Genomic DNA, 20,887 nt, shown 5'->3' on the forward strand with positions numbered 1-20,887 from the left:
CGCGCCCAGCCCGGCCCGGCACTGCGACCCCGGCCCGGCACTGAACCCCTGGACCCCGGCCCGGCACCGCGCGCCCGGCCCAGCTCCTGGCCCGGCACCATGCCCCTGGCACCGCGACCCCGGCCCGGCCCCGCACCGGCCCCGGCCAAAGAGGCCCCAGCTGAGCCCTCCCTCCCTCCCGATTTTCCCAGACATGCCCGGCTTTTGGGGATTTCCCCCCGGACGGGGATTTGAGCCCCCAAAAGCCGGATATGTCCGGGAAAATCCGGACGTATGGTAACCCTATCAGTGACCTTGATAAAATTACACTATTTGATCTATCAGAATTTTTTCCTATCTAATTGATATTTCCTCTGTTCTAGTGTAGGACCATGTCTACACTATGAGCTAGGGATGTGATTCCTCTGCTCGCGCACACACATACTTGCACTAGCTCTCCTCAAGCTAGCCTGAGTATAAATAGCAATGTAGACACTGTGACATGAGTAGTGGCAGCGGAAGCACAGCTTAGCCATGCCAAGTACATACCCACTGGTTTCAGGCCCCTGTGCAGAACTCCAACCCTTGATTAACAGATTAAGGAATGGAGTGCTCTCTCCTATACTTGTGTGTAGGCCCGAAAGTGGAATTTCTGACAATTTTTCTCTGTGAAATAATTGCTACAGAATGTAAAATGAAAACAGAACCATTTTTATCACAATTAGATGTTTAACATGTTCAGAAAAACTGCCGGGGTTTCGTAAATCTGACTTCTCTCCTTCTGAATGCAGATAGCAAAAAGAGGCATCCTGGGGAAATGAGCTTATGACATACATGCAAGGCCACTTGCAATCACTAAGTTAAAAAAAAGTAAACATTGAGTAAAAGCTGGCGTTCCCTCTAAAAGAAACTATTTCTCCAAGATTCACTGCCAAGTATAAGAGCTTCTATGGTCTCTTGTAGGTACATAGTTAAGTAGCACAAATGCTGTATGACTGAAGGTTTATTGAAACAAAACACCATATTGTTTAGTATTTCACTGGTAAAATTATGTTTTAGCCAGTTTCTTGGAAGTGCACAAACTATGATAATGAAAATAGAATAATGCTACATTTATACAGCCACTTCTTTTCTCCTAAAGTGCTTTATGTTGGTGTAACTACACTGAAATCAATTTACTGAAATAACAAACTGATTTGAGTGGGCAGAATAAACATAGTGCAAAACTGGAGTAATTCGGTGGTGAATGAGAGTTTATCAGAAGGACAATTTCCCCCACCCATGAAACTGGACAGGATTATCGTGGTAAAGCAGTAAAATTATGAACTATGGAGAAAAACAACATGGGGAACTTATTTTAAGACCTACCTTGCACGCCACTCTGTGGGGGCATAATTTGCCAAAACCAAGGGGAGGCTGAATGCGTCGCAGTAACGTAACTACATCAAGATGCTTTATTCTTCCCCTACAATAAATATGTACCAGTTGTCACATTTATATGTGCCTCCAAAGAAAGTATTTAACACTTTACTTTTATATATTCATTAGGGATATCTGGGCAGAGAAATGATCGAACTTACTTTGCTTCAGGATCATATTCTGACCATATTCTTTTGAATTCATCCAAATGATGTGGACCCAGAATAGACCAGTCACGTGTCAAATAATCAAAGTTGTCCATGATGACAGCCACAAACAGATTGATAATCTAAAAAGCAATTCAAAACTTATATTTGCCTTCATTTTGCTGGCATATGTGTTTATATGAAAGAATTTAACTTTAAACTTTCAGCAGAATTAGAATTCAAGCTGGTTAAATAGTATTAGTGGATACTAGATTTGATAAATATTAAACTTTTCCCAGCAAATATGATAACATTATTCTTTATCATTATTTATATTGACATAACATATGCAATCTTGCCCTGCTGATATCCATTCAGAATACTGCTGCATAGATCATTTTCAAATGATCATTTCCAGTTGCTTTGACCACGTCACCTCTCTCTCTAAATCCTTTTACCAGCTCTCTCTTCTCTATCGTATCAAACAAAAGCTACTTGGCTTCACTTTCAAGGCCCTTCATGACCTATTCTCACCCTACTTAGCATCTCTCATTCAGTACTGAAGGCTGACTCTTGCCTCTGATTGGTCCTTGAGGTCAGCCTCTATTGCCCAGTTGTTACATTTTCAAACAAGCATCCTTGTTCCTTCTCCCATGCTGCCTATCGTGCCAGGGAAAAGCTTCTTATAAACACCCAGAAACTCATCTCATTAACCTCCTTAAAACTCTACTTTGCCATGAGGCCTACAAAAACCTTGACAATGGTTAGCCTGCTTCTGAGCTAATATCACAGCCTATTATGCTGACCATATTGTCTCAGTTTATGTCTGGACTGCAGCTGGGATTCCAGCCCAGGCAGACAGACTCACACTAGTGAGACTGTAGCTAGCACATTAAAAATAGCCTTAGAGATGTTGCGGCTCAGGCTGGACCTTGGGCCCTCAAGCCTAGGAGGCCAGGTGGGCTAGAGAGCTGAGCTCCAACTAGGGGTGGCTCTAGCTTTTTTGCCACCCCAAGCTCGGCAGGCAGGCTGCCTTCGGCGGCATGTCTGTGGGAGGTCCCCGGTCCCACGGATTCAGCGGCATACCTGCAGGAGGTCCGCCGGTCCTGTGGCTTCTGCGTACCCGCTGCCGAATTGCCGCCGAATCCATGGGACCGGCGGACCTCCCACAGGCACGCCGCCGTAGGCTTCCTGACTGCCGCCCTCGCAGGGACCTTGCTGCCCCAGGCACACGCATGGAGCGCTGGTGTCTGGAGCCGCCGCTGGCTCCAGCCCAGGCTGCAATGCCCATACTGCTATTTTTAGTGGATTAGCTCAAGCACCACTAGCACAAGTCTGTCTACCTGGGCTGGAAGGCTCACTCCTAGCTGCACTGCAGAGATACCCTCAGTGTCTCCTCGTACTCCCCTGTCAGTCTATCCATATCTGTTGTTTCTTGTCTGATACTTAGACTATAAACGCTTGGAGCCAGGGATTTTTTGTTCTGTGTTTGTACTGCACCTTGAACAACAGGGTCCTGGTCAGTTAATAGAATTCCTTGACAGTACAATGGTACAAATCAATAATAATGATACATTATCATAGCATATTTCATATATCTTGGGGCCCAATCCTGCAAACTGCTACTCCTGCACATATGGCAAGATTGAAGTCAATGGGACTTCATGCTGGAGTAACTATATGAATATAACTGCTGGTAGGATTGGGCCTATAGTTTGAACCAAAGGATTTGGGTGTCCTTTTGAAACATATAACTCTGAAAAAAAAATTTTACAAAATGGATTGTGGATCTGGGTTTTTTTGTTAGCTTATTGTCCAATCAAAATGCTAAAACTCACTTGTGCTTCTAAACACTAACTGAACTCACCAAAAATGCACAAAGCATGTAAAAACTGATGAAATAAATAATTGAAAAGTTGCTTCCACATGTGAATTCTTCCCCTGGACTATAATCAGATTCTGGATCACAGCGTTTTCCAGGCAAACAAGCCAGCATGATTTCCTGCCACGCTTCTCCAGTTGCACACCTTTATTAGGGCACAAACAAAGACAAGATCCATCAAAAATTATTGTTTCATAATGAGCTCTCCATTAGCATTCTAGCACTTGTTTTTAACTCCAGAAGAGCACTGGTAGTGTAGAGTATAGTGTGAGATGGGTGTGTGCATGTGTGTGTGTGTGTCTGTGTATGTGTGCAGCTAGAACCTACAGAATTTATTTGACAATGGCGCCTGTGGGATAGTGTTTCAATATCCAAAAACAACCCTGCTGTCTAAAAGTATGTCTACGTTCTACCTGAGGATGTGATTTCCAGCTTGAGGAGATGTGCTTGCACTAGCTCTCAATGAGTTGGCAAGCAAAAAACAGAATGTAGCCGCAGCAGCGTGGGCGGTGGGATAGGCTATCTGCTCGGAGCATGTACCCATCTGAGACTCTAGGCACATCGTCTGGGCAACGAACCCACCCTACTATTCATGCTGCCGCAGCTACAGTCTATTTTTAGCATGCTAGCTTGATGACAGCTAGCACAAGTATGTCTCCTTGAGCTGGGAATCACACCTGCAGCTAAAAGTGTTGAAAATACCCTAAAAGATCACACAGAAATATATGTTGTGGGTTAGGAGTTGCATGTTAAATTCTGAAAAAATGATGTTATTTTCACCTAAATTTGTCATTTGAATAGTAAATGCAATAAGCTGTGTCATCTTGAGTTGTACTGGAAAGTTTCATGGTGTCCCTGTATTGGAGATGGAGGAGATAGAAGAGATTGGCTGTCACCAGGTGCCTTAATCAGCATCAAAGCTGTGGTCTTCCCATTAGCTTCAATCCAGCAGGGATCTGACCCTCTTTGGTTGGAACTGAAATAGCTCATGAGGCTGGGACTGAGTTCCATAATATCTTCTTACTTTTGAGGCTAATTATTGCTGCCATTACAAATCATTCTGTCGTGCTTCTGAGGAATTATTGGTTTATTCGATATAATTGAATCAACCTGATAATTAGATTAATTTGATACTCACCCACTTTCTTTTTTGTTTGTATGTATTTTATGTTTTTGCTTAGTTATTTAGTTTAGTTAATGAAATACTGTATACACATTTGGAAGCCTGAGTGGTTTGGATGTTCCTCCCCAGAAGTCAGGTTTATAAACGCAAGGGGTGCCTAGGTAAATAAGAGGCAACTGTGTGACCCACCTACTAGTGGTCCATTGAACTGTCCCTAAAGTCCTTCCCATAACTGGTCCCTGAAGTGGAACACTTGGTTTTTGAGGGAAAATTGATCATTTCTCTCTATAAGCAACATGGGTTCCAGAACCTTTGAGGGACTGGTGTGGTAGATAGGAACTGGTCAACCTAAAGACTGACCTGTTACCCATGAAGTCTATACTCCTCACACAGTGCTTACTACCTTGAGTAGTCTCACTGAAGTCATGTGGGACATACTTATAGTTGGAAGCACTATGCCAAGCTGAGTTTGTAGGAGTTGACCCCTCGTTTGGTTATTTTTGTTTCTAATGTATCACTTGCTTCTACCCATACATACTGCTGTGGTGAAGGAGTTTGTTGTACTTTAGTGTTCAGATTTGGCAGAAGAGAAGCACCTTGAATGAGGAGACAGAGGATAAGGCTGGAAGAGGCTGGCTCTTTCTGGCAGGACACCCTATACAGGGTTCATTATACATACTCTTATTATAGACGATTAATATTTTCCAAAGGGGGAGGCTAACACATATTGGTGTGTGCTAACTGGTTAAAGGTAACTGACTGTGCCTAAAGTACCTGCATGCCAAGTAATTTGTTTGTGAGTGCATATTTTGATTTATGCCTGAAAATGTGGTTTATTTATGGCAGGCCCACCAAAATGCCCATCTGTTGGTAATTTGCTTTAAAAGATGTTGTTTTCTTGATGGGTCATATTCTCTATTCAGTTATACCAATGGAATCCCAATCAGTACCTGGGGGGTTGCGTGGCTGTAACTGAGGCCACGCTGCTCCCTTTTAGTGTGCTGGCCAGTGTGAGAAACCCTTTTCCAGCCTCCCCTTTCCTTCCCTTTCGATCAGCAGTTTTCAAACTTTTTGAGCGGAGCCCCCGCTTTGAATTACAATTACAGATTTTGAGCGGAGCCCCCCCCCCACAACCCAGACAAAAATAGGCACAATACCTGCCCCCCCTCAGGTTTTCAGGGTGGGGAAGGGCACATGCGACAATCTCTGAGGGCGGAGCCAGCGCTGGGCATGGAGGCTGCTGGCAGTGTAAATCGGTGCAGCCGTGGTGGATGTTGACACTGACCCACAGGCTGGGTGCCCCGCTGAGGTGAATCAGGGGGTGGAGGTGGTGCTCCCTCCCTGAGCCCCGTCATGCAGAGCTGAAACCTGAGCCGCCTGACGTCACCTCTCGCCCCCTTGAACATTCCTCAGTTCCGTAGAAATATCAGTACATGAGTACATCCAACATATTGAAAAATCTTTTGTTGACTTTTTTATATGATCAAAATCCTTAGGGTGAAATTGTGGCACAAAACTACAGTCCTACATTGGTAGCAGTGCAGAACTGCATCACCAGAGAAGGCATTCTGTTTTAGGGATACTCAATCCCTCTGGTGTTCCTGTCAAACACAGCTGCATTGACACCATAAAAGAGGATTCAGCATCCAGTCCCCTTACCCTTAACAGAGGCTAGTCACAACAGTGGATCTCAGCAAGTGAAGTCATCATGTCCCCACTGTGCTTGGCCCCTGTGTATGAGGGGCCCAATGGAGGCCAAGTCTCCTTTCACCCTCTCTATCCTTTGCACGTTCAGGCTAGGGCCAGGTATAATGTGGCCCTTAATGTATCAAGAAAATTACAATACACTTCCCATTAGATATTATGTATGGAAGCTCTCTTAATAGATTGAGTGACTTTAGGTTATTCTTCTGTACATATCATATACTCTTAAGACTATTCTGTGTCAGTGAACAGTAGAAAGTATGGCAGAAAGGATTACATACCGTCACGCTAAATTACTTCTAACTTTCAAACAGATTTTAAGCAAGCTGACATTACACAAGCTAGAAGCATCTTCCAAATGTCAGTTTAAGAACCCGAAGGTGCTAATAAAAGCAAAGATTAAAATATACCTACCTGAACAGAAGCAGGACTGCTTGGGGAAAAGTCTGAAAATTGTTGTTTCTGTTAATTTGATTATTGTCCCTCATGGCAACTTTACCAAATACCTGCAAGCAGAAGTTGGGATCAAATATTATTTTTAATTCCATTCTACATAATTTTGTCTAAATGAACAGTGGCCATAATCCATCAGTTTAAATTAGCATCTCTGTGTATGAAAAACAGTTTTACAAATATGATAATTGCTTTCTCTGATTTCTTCACTTCTTCCCTGGATAATGCAAATCTGACAACATGCAGTAAATATTGCATATTTGGAGAATAGGTCTTTAAACTTTCAGTGCAACATCACTGAATCTATTATTATACGTTTTATATTCTCCTATGTTCTGGGTCAGATTATGTTATCTTTATTATTTATATTACACTAGCACCTAGTGGTCACAACTGAGATAAGATCCCATTTGTGCTTAGTGTTGCATATACTCAGAGTAAGACATAATCCCTATCCTGAAGACTATGCAATCTAAATAGACAAGACAGACACAGAGCAGGGAACTGAGGCACAGAGCGTTGAAGCAATTTGCCCAAAGTCATATAGTCAGTCAGTGGCAGCCCAGGGAATTGAATCGAGAACTCCTGAGTTCAAGTTCAGTGCCTTGACCACATAACCAGCCTTCCTTTCCCAGTAGAGTATTTCAGATATTATATGACATTGTATTATATATGTATGTGATATTACAGAATATTAGAGACCATTATCCTACCTGTTTTAGGAAGATTTATATTATTGTGCTGTACATGCGTAATGTAAAATTAAAAATCATAAGGGCAACTGTCCCGTTCTGGTGAATGAATGGGGAAAAGGGGAGAATCAGAAAGGAAAGCCACTCCATATAGGATGTTCCTCACCCCAGTCTAACTGTAGTGGAGACTTCCCTCTTTCCTGGGCTGTGCCAAACTCTTATACCCTTTGGGGACACAGGAATTCACATGGGGGTCGTTCTAGCACACAGATCTAGCCTAATGTCTTTATTAGCATGGGCAGAACCTCAGTGTCATGGGAAAGAACAGTCTATCAGCGGGAATATGGCAATATACTCATTTTCAAGGGAAAATTACTCATAATTACCTGCATTCCGATAACAGCATAGATGAAAAACAGCATAGCTATCAGAAGAGCAACATATGGCAGAGCCTAAAACAATGGGAAAAGCCTTCTATTATTTTTTAATAATTTCAATTTGTGGAGCTTTTTTTAAAAATAATTTAGCCCTTCTATACAGATTTATCCAAGATTTTAGTTTTTGTACAAATTATTAAAATGTCAGATAAGAACTCAAATCACTTAATACTTTTCCATATACAATGGGCACACTATTAGAGTTTATAGCCCAGAATCTCCCCTGCTGGCAAATCTGTTCAACACAGAAAAAAGGGGTGGGGCAGTCAGGGACTTGTAGCCACTTCCTGATTCTCAGGGCAGACCTGCTGAGGCTTTGGTCTCAGTGTCAGTTAGAGGAGTCTAGAGGCTGCTCTAACTTATGACAACTAGCGTGGCTCTTACGGGACCATATGCCAGTTGAGAATTGGAAGAGTAGTGGTGTGCTTTAAGCCCTCTCAACCATGACATGTCCTCCCCCATGATACACCCCTATGTTGTGGGGAAGAGGCAGTTTATTCCAGGTGAGAGCTACCCTATGCTAGGGGAACTCTCAGCTAGCTCCTTAGAGACAGGTTAGGCCACTTTGCTCTGTCTAAGCAATGTAGAGTAGCCAGAGGAGGGGACAGAATCTGAACTGACATGTAATATATGCATGTCAGTGGCATGGATGGCACTTCCACTCTTCAGAATCAGCATATTACAACCAAATAATAAATATTTCAGATGATTTCTGCCAGAAAGATATTTATTTATTTCAAAACATCAGTCCTTCTATTTTATTTTAATTACAGTTAGCCCCAGATTCTCCAAAAACGTAAACACTTAATATTATACATGTCAGTAGTTCGATCGATTTCATGTGCATAAGTGTTTGCAGTTTCAGGACCTTAGACATCTATCTGTTAAAGAGCTAAATACCTCATTTACATAATCACAAAGTTAAAGCATTTGAAGACATGTTCATATCCCTCTGAGAATTTTTGATCCCAACAAGTATTGGTAATCATCTATCTTTAGTTATGTATGCTGTAGGGGAACATGGCCTACATAAATATGTCATATATAACTTATTGTGCAATTGTATGAAAAGCCATATTTAGAATTACAAAGTCACTTGTAGAATAAGTACTCTGGTGCTTATAGATCTCATTGTAAAACCTAAGATTACAAGACTAAGGGTAAAATCCTGGCTGCATTGAAGTCAATAGCAACGCTTTTATTGACTTCAGTGGGGCCAGGATTTCATCCCATATACACGTCTACCTCGATACAACGCTGTCCTCGGGAGCCAAAAAATCTTACCGCGTTACAGGTGAAACCGCGTTATATCGAACTTGCTTTGATCCACTGGAGTGCGCAGCCCCCCCCCCCCCCCGGAGCGCTGCTTTACCATGTTATATCCAAATTCGTGTTATATCGGGTAGCATTATATCGAGGTAGAGGTGTATTTTAAATTCCATGTAATGAGCAGTAACATATAATTACAAGAGTAATATTTTGCTACTTGCATCCTGAGCCATAAAAATTAAATTAGATTTATTTACAATTAAAAGGCAGATTTAACATTATCATGCTCACCTGAAATGACTTAATAAATGTCCACAACAATGTTCTGATTCCTTCACCCCTGCTGAGAAGCTTCACCAATCGCATCACTCGGAAGAGACGGAAAAAAGTGATGGAGATTCTAGCGCTGTCTTCAGAGTTCTGAAGGGTATCACGGAGAAGTGAAACCAAATAAAAAGCAGAACATGCAACACTTTCAGAAAAACAACAACAAACACAATGGTGAAAGAGGTAAGATTTGAAAATGTACTTTAGGGTCTTTTCATCTTTATAAGCATGATATGAAAGGAAAAATTACATGCTAAGAACACAGGATCTGTAGAAATGCTTCACACATCACATGCATTTCCAAGTTTCCTAGTTTGTTAATAGGATCATGTTGGGTTCATTTGTAGTAGAGTTCAATAGTACATTGACAACGAATGCAAACCACTGCATACACTTTGCTAGTAGGACAATTATGAAAAATACAGAAAAATCAGTGGAAAAAATAGACATGGTCAAAAGAATAAACTCAAGTAGAGGTACAACCACTGGGGTCAGTTTACTAATCTTACCCCAGACTCATCAGTTGTGACAGTTTCAGTTGGCTTTGGCTTTAAAAAATTAAGAACATTATATATTAAAATCAAACAAAAGATAAAAAAAATTAATTCAACTTCACCATAAATAGGAGGAAGGACATTTTGAATTTCTAAAGGTAAATTAACAATTTTTGTTTGTTTCTTGGATAAACATGGTTATCCTCATTAGAAAATACTCCTTAACATTTCCTATGACATTACTGGTTGAGTAAAACCAAATACTACAAGCTTACTGTCAAAAAGCTAAAAGGAGTCACTGTAAACTAAATACTAAAATAGGCCCTACCCCTGCTTCCATGCAAGCCAGTGTGAGTTTTGCCACTGTCTTCAATGGGAGCAGGATGTTTCAAATTGTAGATATAAACAATAAGTGAAACTGGAGACAAAGACTTTTGTGTTAAAGCAGCATCTCAAAGTCCCTTTGCTGCTGAGCTCTTTTTTTAGGTTTAATTCATCCTTCACTGGTTGTCCAACCATGTTCTAATCACTGGGTATTGATATCACATCACGAGTTTCTTAAAGTGAAGTGACTCACTGAATTATTTAACTGAACTATTCTTTGCTCAACATTCTTCTCTGCAGTGCTTAACAGAAACAGATACTACTTTGCTAGAGAGAGACACAAACATTTTTAGTGCAGTTGATGTTGTTAGGAAGACAGCCTTTGCTGTAAGCTTTGTCATTGCCAATGATAAAAAACATTTCTCTTTTATTCCTATCCAGGCATGTTTTGAGTTTGATTGTTAAATAGGTATGTTAGAATTTCAAGGTCTAAAAACTAACCATCATAGTCCTAACAATTTACATGGAATTTTATACATATCTGACAATTGTGGACCAAATTCTAGGCTTCCTCTACTCATGGGAGGAGGAAAGGGAGGTAGAAAACCACTCCAAGGTTCTCCTTGAAGAGTTTTCCCCAGATGGTTCCATCAGAATCAAGTGATGATGAGGACAGAGTAGGTAGAGTTGGCACTCCCTAGGAATGAACATAGGGTTTCACTCTCGGAACCTACAGATCCCTGGCAGAATAATACTTATGCAGGCTCTGGGCTTCCATGCTGATTCTGAACACACTGCCCATGCTCCAGAACTTAGCCAGTACAACTCCACTGCAGCGGTGCAAAACAAACACCAAAATATATGAGCCCATTACAGCCAGATCTTTATTAGTAGTATTAAGAGTCTAATTGTTGTGCCGTTTGCTTTTTAGCCAACATAGGTACTATGAAGGGACCACAAGGGGACTGTGGAATCAAAATAATCATGTTTTCTAATTATATACAACCTGCAAATCCTATCTAACTATATACATTGCTGCTGTGGCTAGGTTCTAGTAGTTTCTGAAATATAGAAAACAGTAAGGGATACTAAAGGCATTAAAAGCTATTTAAAAGAAAACTACCCAATTCCTAAGCACTGCACTAATGCTAACTGAGGGCTAGGTCCTGTCCTCAGAAATATGAGCAGACAACACCATGAAAAGCACCTTGTAAATCAGATACAGTGCCTGTGCTCTGTAAGCGTTTGTACAAAACACACAGAGAGGTTCAAAGAAAGAAGTGATATCAGATCATTGCTGCATAGGAAACTCACTGAATATATATATAAAAAGAACCCTCAAGATAAATCATTTACATAGTGACCTACTTAAATCAACCGCAGATCAGCACTAGTACATATAGACACACAGCTTGTTAAAATATTGGTGCAGTTGTTATTTTCTACAGAACTAACAATTCTTTTTCAAATCCTCTTAAAAATAAAGGGCCATGGAGCTAGGAAGATTTACACCAGTTGAAGATCTGGTCCAAAATTACAAAATCTTCCCTGTATAGTGTTTTTGTAGCTGTGTTGGTCCCGGCATATTGGAGACACAAAGTGGGTCAGGTAGTATCTTTTACTGGACAAACTTCTGCTGGTGGGAGGCAAGCTCAAAACAATATCAGAGAAAGTTGGTAATATTTTGTGTTTACCAACTGTGACAAGATCTCTTTACACATCTAAAGACTGGGAGTTAAGATACTGATTATAAAAGAGACTGTCCAGGACAAAGATGACCAATGTATTGGATAGCAGGCTTAAGCTCCATCTTTTCCATGTGTTATGATTTAATAAATACTTAATTCCTATTCCTGAATAGTAAGACAGAGACTAGATTACCAAATTTGTATGTGAATAGTACCACTGCAGGGGCTCAAGCGAAGACGAGTGTAAAATCCCTCTTTTTGTTTTCCTATCTAAAGGACATTTGTGTACATGCACATTCTCCTCTCATAATTCATCTCTTCCCCCCAGTTTCCTTAGTCTAAGTGGTCTTAATCCTTTATTTGTGACAGCTAATCTGCAACTGCTAGAGAGGGTTATGATGTCATAGACAAGGAATTATGAATTATAGATCCTGGTGAGAGCAGGCCAGGAATGAGAAAAGAATCCTCCTTAAAATGATATACAGTAGAATAATAACCAGTATGGGGCTAGGCATTAGAAACAAAAATGAAAATATTTCCAGTGAAGTGTTCTTTTTTTCTCTAGAGGCCAAAAACATTCAACTTTTGTCCCTTACTTTCAATACCAAAGCTTTAAAGTCAGACCCTTTTTATCTAATCGCTCTCTCTCTCTCTCTCTCTCTCTCTGGCATTTATAACACATCTGTCAGGGCAGTATCTAGGTGTCTACTAAAAGGAATGATTGTAATTAATGTAACTGTGTGATAATTCATAGAGTACACACATACACATTGAGAAGCAAAAACTTCATTTTAAAGGGATTAATGTGGTTAAGGGTAATATACGTTCATTGCAAACCTTTAAAAGCAAGGAATGTCAAAGTGTGGGACATCTTTTAACTGTACTCTAAATGTCCACACAGCATGTTTCTACTGACAATGACACAGAGCATCTTCACAAAGGAACTTTCTTCCACCTCCTACTGATAATCACCCTAATATAAAATCTTAATTACAATCTCTGCAACATTAGCTAATACTCAGTGTTTACGTATGTGAACAGAATAAGCGGGTGGCATGTTATGTGTTTGTGGTACAAATATGAGGTTATAATTCAGATTTTGGGGTTGGGCAGAGAGGGCTCTTTTTGACCTTGCCTGTTGACAAAAGTGTGAGTTTGAAGAACTACTTCCTGTAGGCAGCCTGTTGAAACCTCCTGCATCAACTCCTCTGATGAAAAGGGTGTATTATAGGCATCCAACCAAACTGAGCATTGACTGGCATATGTCTGCCCAATCTGGTGGGGGTTTTGTATTTGAAATCACCATTTATATCAGATTACAGTGACATGATTTGAGATTTGGTTTGTCACTCAATTTGTCTTGGGCATAAGGCTATGGAATAGACACACTCACAATCACTGAACCAAATTCTGTCTTCTGCCTTCCTTAATTGCCTCGCTGCACTTAATGGGGTGGCCAGGTATGGATAAGATAAGAGTTTGGCCTAATGTTGCTATCTTTTCTCTCAGCCATGCTCCAACTACACCAAGAGCCTAATTCAAAAAAAACATTTAAACATGCTCAATTTTAAGCATGTGATAAAGTCCATGCTTATGAATAGTGTTTTAATAGCATGTGTTTAATAGTGTTTTAATTGCCTGGCCATTCTTATGTTCTGGTGAATCACAGGCCAAATCAGCAGCTTTCTTTACCCTCCAAAAAAAAGATCAACTGAGAACAAACCTTTCCCTTAGACTTCCTGATCCAAATATTCACAACCTGCTAACAATCTAACGCCATGTTTTTCTTGTTGCATACAGAGAAGTAAATATATCTCTCAATTACTTCAGTTATTATCTCAGTAATAACTCTTCTGACATCTCTCACCCTGCAGTGAAAGTAAAGTGGCAAATAAACCTTCTGACTTTGGAAATGCATATCTTTTAAGCTACACTATATCAAACTGCAAACAATGCAAAACTGATTACATCATGCATTTGAAGCAAACTGCAATTCTGTGATAAAATATTAAAATATATATATGTACATATATGATGTGAGACAGTGGATACGAGTAGACAGTGTAGATCAAATGCTTCCTGTTATAGAAGTATATCAAAGGGCACTATGTTTTGCCAGGGTGTGAAGCATTAATTTATTGATATGATGCAGCAGGAAAAATCTGAGATACAAATATATGGTGACAATAACATAGGTAAAAAAAGCATCCAAGTTGTTAAAATATCTTTAAAAACATGAAGGGCACAATGATGTTTTTTAAGAGCATAAAGACAGTGATTCAAATGTGGCTGTTGTTTTTTTTTTCATAATATTAATGATGCCTATGGTGATCCTAATTCAAAAACCAATCAAGTGCTTACATATATATTGTTCAGTAAATATTTGGAAGGATATATTTATGTAGGGAAATCTAATATGGGCATGGGAAATAATTATTTTCCCTCTAAAACACATGCATTTAGTACTATAATATTATATTTTAAATGTTGCATTTATATCATACCTATTGAAATAAGTGTGAATTGACCAGATTACTAAATGACTGTCCCTTATTTAGTAATACTAACCAAGGGCCCTGATCTTGGAAAGGGATCCATCCCTGTGGACCCTTACATTCACATGGTCAGAGTTACCTTATATTATGAGTCATCCTGATAAAGTAACTCAATTATCATAACTTAACACCTCCATGAAAATAACTCAGAAGATAACTAATATTTTAGGGGTAGTATGTGGATTTATTATTGCAATCGTGCTTTGATGTGCTTAGATGGAAAGCTCTATATAAAAGCACAGTTTTCTGAACTATTCTTAGACATAAAAAGATAAATTTGCAAACAAGGCTTAAGCTGAACCTGCAAAATATGCACAAACAGTAAATGCATTCACAAAACCAATATTCACATGAAAAACATGCGTGATTGCAAATGAATATATGCAAATACCTAGCTGTGCAAGTGACCCTTTAGAGCCAGATTCTGCCACTGTTAGTCATGCTGAGTAGTAGCTTAGGTACTTCGCAGGCAATCTCATTTAGTTCAGTTAGACTACTCTGTGAGTAACTGCTCCCCACTGTCAGCAAACGGTTCACAATCTAGCCTCATAGTCTGCATGTGCAAACATGTTTTTTGAGTACAGTTACCCCTGTATCTGCATATGTAAAAATGAGTAAATTAAAAATAAAGGCCTGATTCTAATCTCACATTGGTGTAAATGAAGAGTAACTCTGGTGAAGTCAAAGGGTGAAATCCTGACCCTATTGAAGTCAATGAAACTTTTGCCACCAGTGTAAAATCAATGCAAGTGAACTACAACCCAAATGAGGACCTAAAGATCCCTTCTTTGTTTTGTTTGATTTGCAACCGTAAATTTAGACTGAAAATTATTTGTAAGTCAATATTATACAATTTATAGCCCTGGAATGCTAAAGTGGTATTTCTTTATGCCCATAGGACAGACTGGCCAAATTCTATTTCTATGGGGGATCTTCCTGGCTCGTCCTACTGCCCTGGCCCACTGATGTCTGCAATGGTAGATTACAAAATTTTACAAGTCTCACCTATGTTCATTTACAGACTCATAAATTCCAAGGCGAGCAGGGACCAATGTGATCATATAGTCTGACCTTCTGTATAATATAAGCCAAAGGACTTCCCCAAAATAATTCTAGCTGGAACTATTTTGGGGAAGTTCTATGGCCTGTGTTATAGAGGAGGTCAGACTAGAATATCACAATGGTCCCTCCCTGTTGTCCTTAGAATCTATGAAACCATCAATAAACATAAGTAAGACTTGCAATATTTTAAAAGAGGTGAGTCAAATTTGAATGGTTTTACTGGGGAAGCGAGAGCCAAGATTACTGGTACTGACACCTTAGGCCCTGTTTCAGCGAAGCACTTAAAATGTGCTTAACTTTAAGCATGAGATCAGTACCATTGGGATTAAATAAAAGAGATACAGTTGAGACCAGGAAAGCAAACCTTCCATATTTTTTTTACATTTTAGCAGCTCGTGAACAATCAAATGTTAATGGTGAAAAAGTAAAAAGCATGTGAATGTGAAGCTCTTGTAGACAATCTACCAGTGTACAACACAATGTGAACATGCTTCTGAGTCAGCACTGACGGTCATCCAAACTGTTTCTCAGTGACAAATGCAAAATGTAAAATAACCTTTCTGTAACCACAAGCTCCAAATGTATCCTGTAATTACATTTCAGAAATATTTATCTTTGATTATCTTGTGGTTAAGTTACATATGTTCAAATCCCAGACTGCAGCAATCACATTTCATGACTCACAGTCACTGTTCTCTGATTTTTTAATATCTTTTTTTATTTAGAAGGAACAATTTAGATGACCAAGCAAGATCTTGTGTGTCATTGGAAACTCCAGAAAACAAAATGTGAACAAAGAAATAAAAAATATTATATGGCTTTAGTAGTGCTTTTATTATTTAAATTGCTATACCATATATATATTTATTAATATATACTTGCCTCTAAAAATTTCTAAAAATAAAATGAACATGAAAACCAATTAGGTGGCAGAAAAGAAATATTGGCAGACGGTAGGGAGATTAAATGACAGATTAACTAAAAGAAACAACAACGGCAAACTGTGTATATATATTGGTCTGAGGTTATCTATATCATAAAATGCGTCAAGGAACACATGTGGTTCCTGGGCATGGCCTTGATCCTGCAGAATGCTAAGCACTCTTGTGAGGTTCTAAGCACCCTGAACTCGCCCTGACTTGCATGGGAGTCGAGGGCATTCAATATCTGATATGACTACATAGCAAAATCCTTTCCTGGACACACAGTGAAAGAAAGGTTACAGGACCACAAGAGTCAATCTTCAGGCATCATATATATTATTATAAAACTTTGAAATAATCATATCTTATAGAATAACAAATTGAAAAGATGACGTATTTTACTAGATTTCATACTACCATCAGTATGACACTTAAATGAGAAGTCCAACCCATTCACTTGAACAAGTTGAGTCAGGTACAGATCTCACACTAATGTAAATATAAAGTAATTCTATTGACCCTTGGAGTTATTCTGGATTACGCTAATGTAAAATCAGAATGTAGCCCAGTTATTTTCACAGAATGAGGCAATTTCTATGTGGAAATATATAGAAATGTTCAGCTGTTGGTCTGAACATCCCTATGTGTTGGCGAGACTTCTAAGACCTTGCTGACCCTGAGATTTAATCCACTAGTGTAGCTGCACCAGTGCAAACCTTTATGTAGATATGATTTACACTGCTGCAAAACAGTTTGCACTGGTGCATCTTACAAATGTTTTTAACTACACTGGTGTAAATAGTGCAGGTGCAGCTACAATGGTGCCTGAAATCTCAAAGACAATGCCTTAATAACATCCTTGCGGTGCTACAAATATCCCAAAATCAATCCATTTTCTATCACGGTTAGAAAAAAAAGTAGTGTTGTATATAACATATTGGAGGATGCCATTGAAAAATGTTAATAAAGTGATTTTGAAAATATAAGATTCTAATTTTAAAAGTTTTGATCAGTTAAATGGAGACGAACAAAGTAGGAATACTCACTAGATCACAATCAGTAGCCATATAAAAGCCGAAATTTTTTATAGAGTCTACAGTAACTAATATTTCATGTTGGAAATGGGAAATCAAACCTAGAAACCAACTACAACATATCCACACTTTCACAAACAAATTAAGCACACTAAATGTGATACAGAGTAAAAACAGAGATGAAAAAAGAGTCTGTTGTGCAGTAGTAGAAGACATCAGCAATGAGACTTTTCTATAGTGAGAAGGCATGAAAGGCTCAGAAATGAAAGTGCTAACACTTTAAATCTAAACACAAAATATAGCGCATGCACGGAACTAGAGCTCTCCAGTTTTATCTCCAGACAATTTTCAAGCCAAATACGTGAATTAGTACAGTCATAGAGTTTATCACAGATGAAAACTTAGCAGTAATCAGTTATACTTACAAATAATGCTGTCAGATAAACCACTGTTAACACAGTGTTAACCGCAGACTATCATAATTATATCTCGTATACTATTTTCACCACCCCTTCATATGTGAATACATTTTGTAGCTTTAAGGGAAAGCAATTTTAGGTGGCCACGTTTCTGTATGTCCCAAAAGTCATACTTCCCCATACAAAACAACATTTGTGTATGCAAGCTGGATAATAAATAACTACTTGAGCTAAACTTGGAAGTCCAAGTTTGGGGCATCAAAAAACTTGGGCCTCGAAAAACCATGACAGGCAATTTTGGGCACACAAATGTAGAGGCCGCTTTTGAAAATCTGGCCAATGAAGTGCAATTATCCTTAAGAAATGTCTCTGTAAAAATGGAATAATGGGGGTTCTATGTTCACTGTCCCATATGACCATCCAGCTCAAATTTACTCAGTCCACTAGTAAAAAGATTTCTTTCCCTTAACTACCAGCTGTGCAAAGTCTGCATGAAATCTGAAAGTCAAACTGTGTTCTTTCTGGCTACCGCATCATCACCATTGTTCTCAAACCCCCCTGTGTAGTAGTAGCCAGGGTAATGAGCAGCTTGTATACTGTACATAATTCAAAATATTCTACACTTGTCAAAACCAAAAAAGAACGGAATTTTACTATACAGTAACTTAAAATTATTTTGATCATGTTTATTCTCTTATTTGTTAATTTTCAAAAATTTCTAATCCACATAGGAATTTCAAGTTCTTAGTACAAATTAGCAGATACCTACTGTGTGCTGGTTTAGACATTTAAAAAATTATATTATAACCTGATAAAGCAGCATATTTGTTTCCATATCAGGTTTCAACACATGTATACATTTTATTAAATGTGTATTACAGTGCTTACCAAATAGGCTAGGACCAAAGAAGCTTAAAGCTTTGCATATTATTGTCTCTCAACTATAACTACTCTGACTGATTTAGGCCCACCCCCATCATTCTTCTCCCTTCCCTTCTTCATGTCCCTTGAGGCACTAGGAAGGAAGAGATACTATGCTCCCCAACATGACTTTGACCAGCCCCTAAACAGGCTGTGTATGTAGGGGAAGCTAATCGTGTCCTCCCCTCCTCTTGCACATCCCCTCAAAAGCTGGCTAGAAGCTGGGCCATAGTTTGTTATTTATTCCTTCTCATAGTTTATCTTGCTTGGTGTAATGCCAGTAAGTGTGATATAAACTAAACAGAAAGCATCTACTTTCTATATCTGCTACCCTGCATGTCCTTGGGAAGAGCTCTCTCCCTTGCCCAAATAGTCTCATCCAGAATGTTTGTCAAGAGGCTGTGGCTCAAAATTTTGGCCAATCTAAGATGGGTTTATGGAATTCACAAGCTTTTCAAACTGCATTGAAACTCCAGAACAATTTCCTGGAGGAAGGAAAGAGGAAAAGCAGTAAGTGCTATGCTCTTTCTCAGCAACTGAGAGCACCCTAATTCCACCAGCCTGGGAGACATGAATTCCTAGATCATTCTCAAACCCTAGGACTCCCACCTGAAAGTACATGGCTTATTAAACCACTGAGCCTTGAAGATCACTATTAGACGCCTGACAGATTAGGTCAAATTACTCACAAAAAATTGAAATGGGTGTTAGCAAAGATCTGTTTTTTCCTTATTTAAAAAAATTAAATGATTTAAAATATATTCAGCATATATGTAGAAAGAAAAATTAATACTCATTGTTTTAATATTTTATGTCTGTGAGTGCATATATATGTGTATCTATCTATCTATAGTTAGAGCTATATCTGTATCCGTATCAATATTTTAGTTTTTTACTCTAGAATGTAAAATATGGATTTATAGGGCAAAGTTTACATTTTCTGTATTGATGACAGCAATTACTTTTGAGTGCATGAACAGTTGTTACTTACATTAACTTCTGTTATAGCAATATCAACGACGCTACCAACAACAATTAAGGCATCAAAAGTGTTCCATGCATCAGTGAAATAGTGCTGTTAGGACAAGCATTCAGCAGAAAGAGAGCAAGAGAAAAACACAAACAGAAAAAGAGAAGAAAAGGACAGTGTTATAACACAAAAACATTCTAAACTTCTCTGATGTACCAACATACAGTCTTTCTGTTTGAGATAATCAGAAATGAAAAAGGCTATTTATTTCCCATATCAACATAACTGAGCTATGACTGGCCTGTTTCTAAATGCAAAGTTTAGAAATGTTGGATTAAAATCTGTGACTTGTCCAGATGATGGAAATAGTGGGGAGACAGAGAAAGAAGTGGGGACTGTGGGAATTAAGCTGAGGTATACTCACATCGGCTTCACTGAGAACGACGTCTACTATGCTGCCAATAACGATGAGGGAGTCAAACGCATTCCAGGCATCACTAAAATAGCCCTGAACAGAGCAGGCAGGGTGCAAATGTTTGTGATTACACATGAAATGTCAAATATTTGCATACTTCTGTTTAGTTTTGCATAAACAGAAATTACTTAAAACAAAACCTGTGATCTAATGAGAAAACAAAACAAACAATATTGCCTACTGAAGGAAAAGTATATTTCTATATATATATACACACATATAAGTATATATAGCAAATATATATATACATGTGTATATATACACATGTACATACACACACATATCTTATAAGCACCGACGTGGCAAATAGGAATTATATCGAACTCTGTTCATTAGACTCTCAGCAGTGTTGTAACAATTGTTACTTACACATCCTGACAGGTGCTAACAAAATAACTTTGATGTTGGAGATATAGGTCCATCCATGTTGGGACCTCCTTTGTGTTGTGACTTCCTGAAAGTCTGTGACAAGGGTCAGACGCTTCCCTTAACTACACATCCTCAATTCCCATTCAGATAAATGAGTTTGTGCATGAAGATCAGAGGGTAGAATTTGGTCCTATATAGGTAAATTAATCATTTAGTGCACAG

General features: G+C 38.9%; 1 protein-coding gene across 1 annotated transcript in view; it reads right to left on the reverse strand.

Annotated features, from left to right (window-relative positions):
* CACNA1D (calcium voltage-gated channel subunit alpha1 D) overlaps positions 1-20,887 on the reverse strand; it is a gene marked incomplete in the record, with an annotated part of 323,715 nt that overhangs the window by 66,179 nt on the left and 236,649 nt on the right. Inside the window, 9 exon segments of the mRNA XM_034775831.1 lie at positions 1,348-1,444; positions 1,560-1,687; positions 3,412-3,571; positions 6,668-6,759; positions 7,785-7,850; positions 9,396-9,524; positions 9,941-9,979; positions 19,843-19,926; positions 20,246-20,329. Coding sequence (XP_034631722.1) covers positions 1,348-1,444; positions 1,560-1,687; positions 3,412-3,571; positions 6,668-6,759; positions 7,785-7,850; positions 9,396-9,524; positions 9,941-9,979; positions 19,843-19,926; positions 20,246-20,329 — 879 coding nt within the window.

Source organism: Trachemys scripta, chromosome 7, assembly GCF_013100865.1.
Source record: "Trachemys scripta elegans isolate TJP31775 chromosome 7, CAS_Tse_1.0, whole genome shotgun sequence".
NCBI classification, from domain to species: domain Eukaryota; kingdom Metazoa; phylum Chordata; order Testudines; family Emydidae; genus Trachemys; species Trachemys scripta.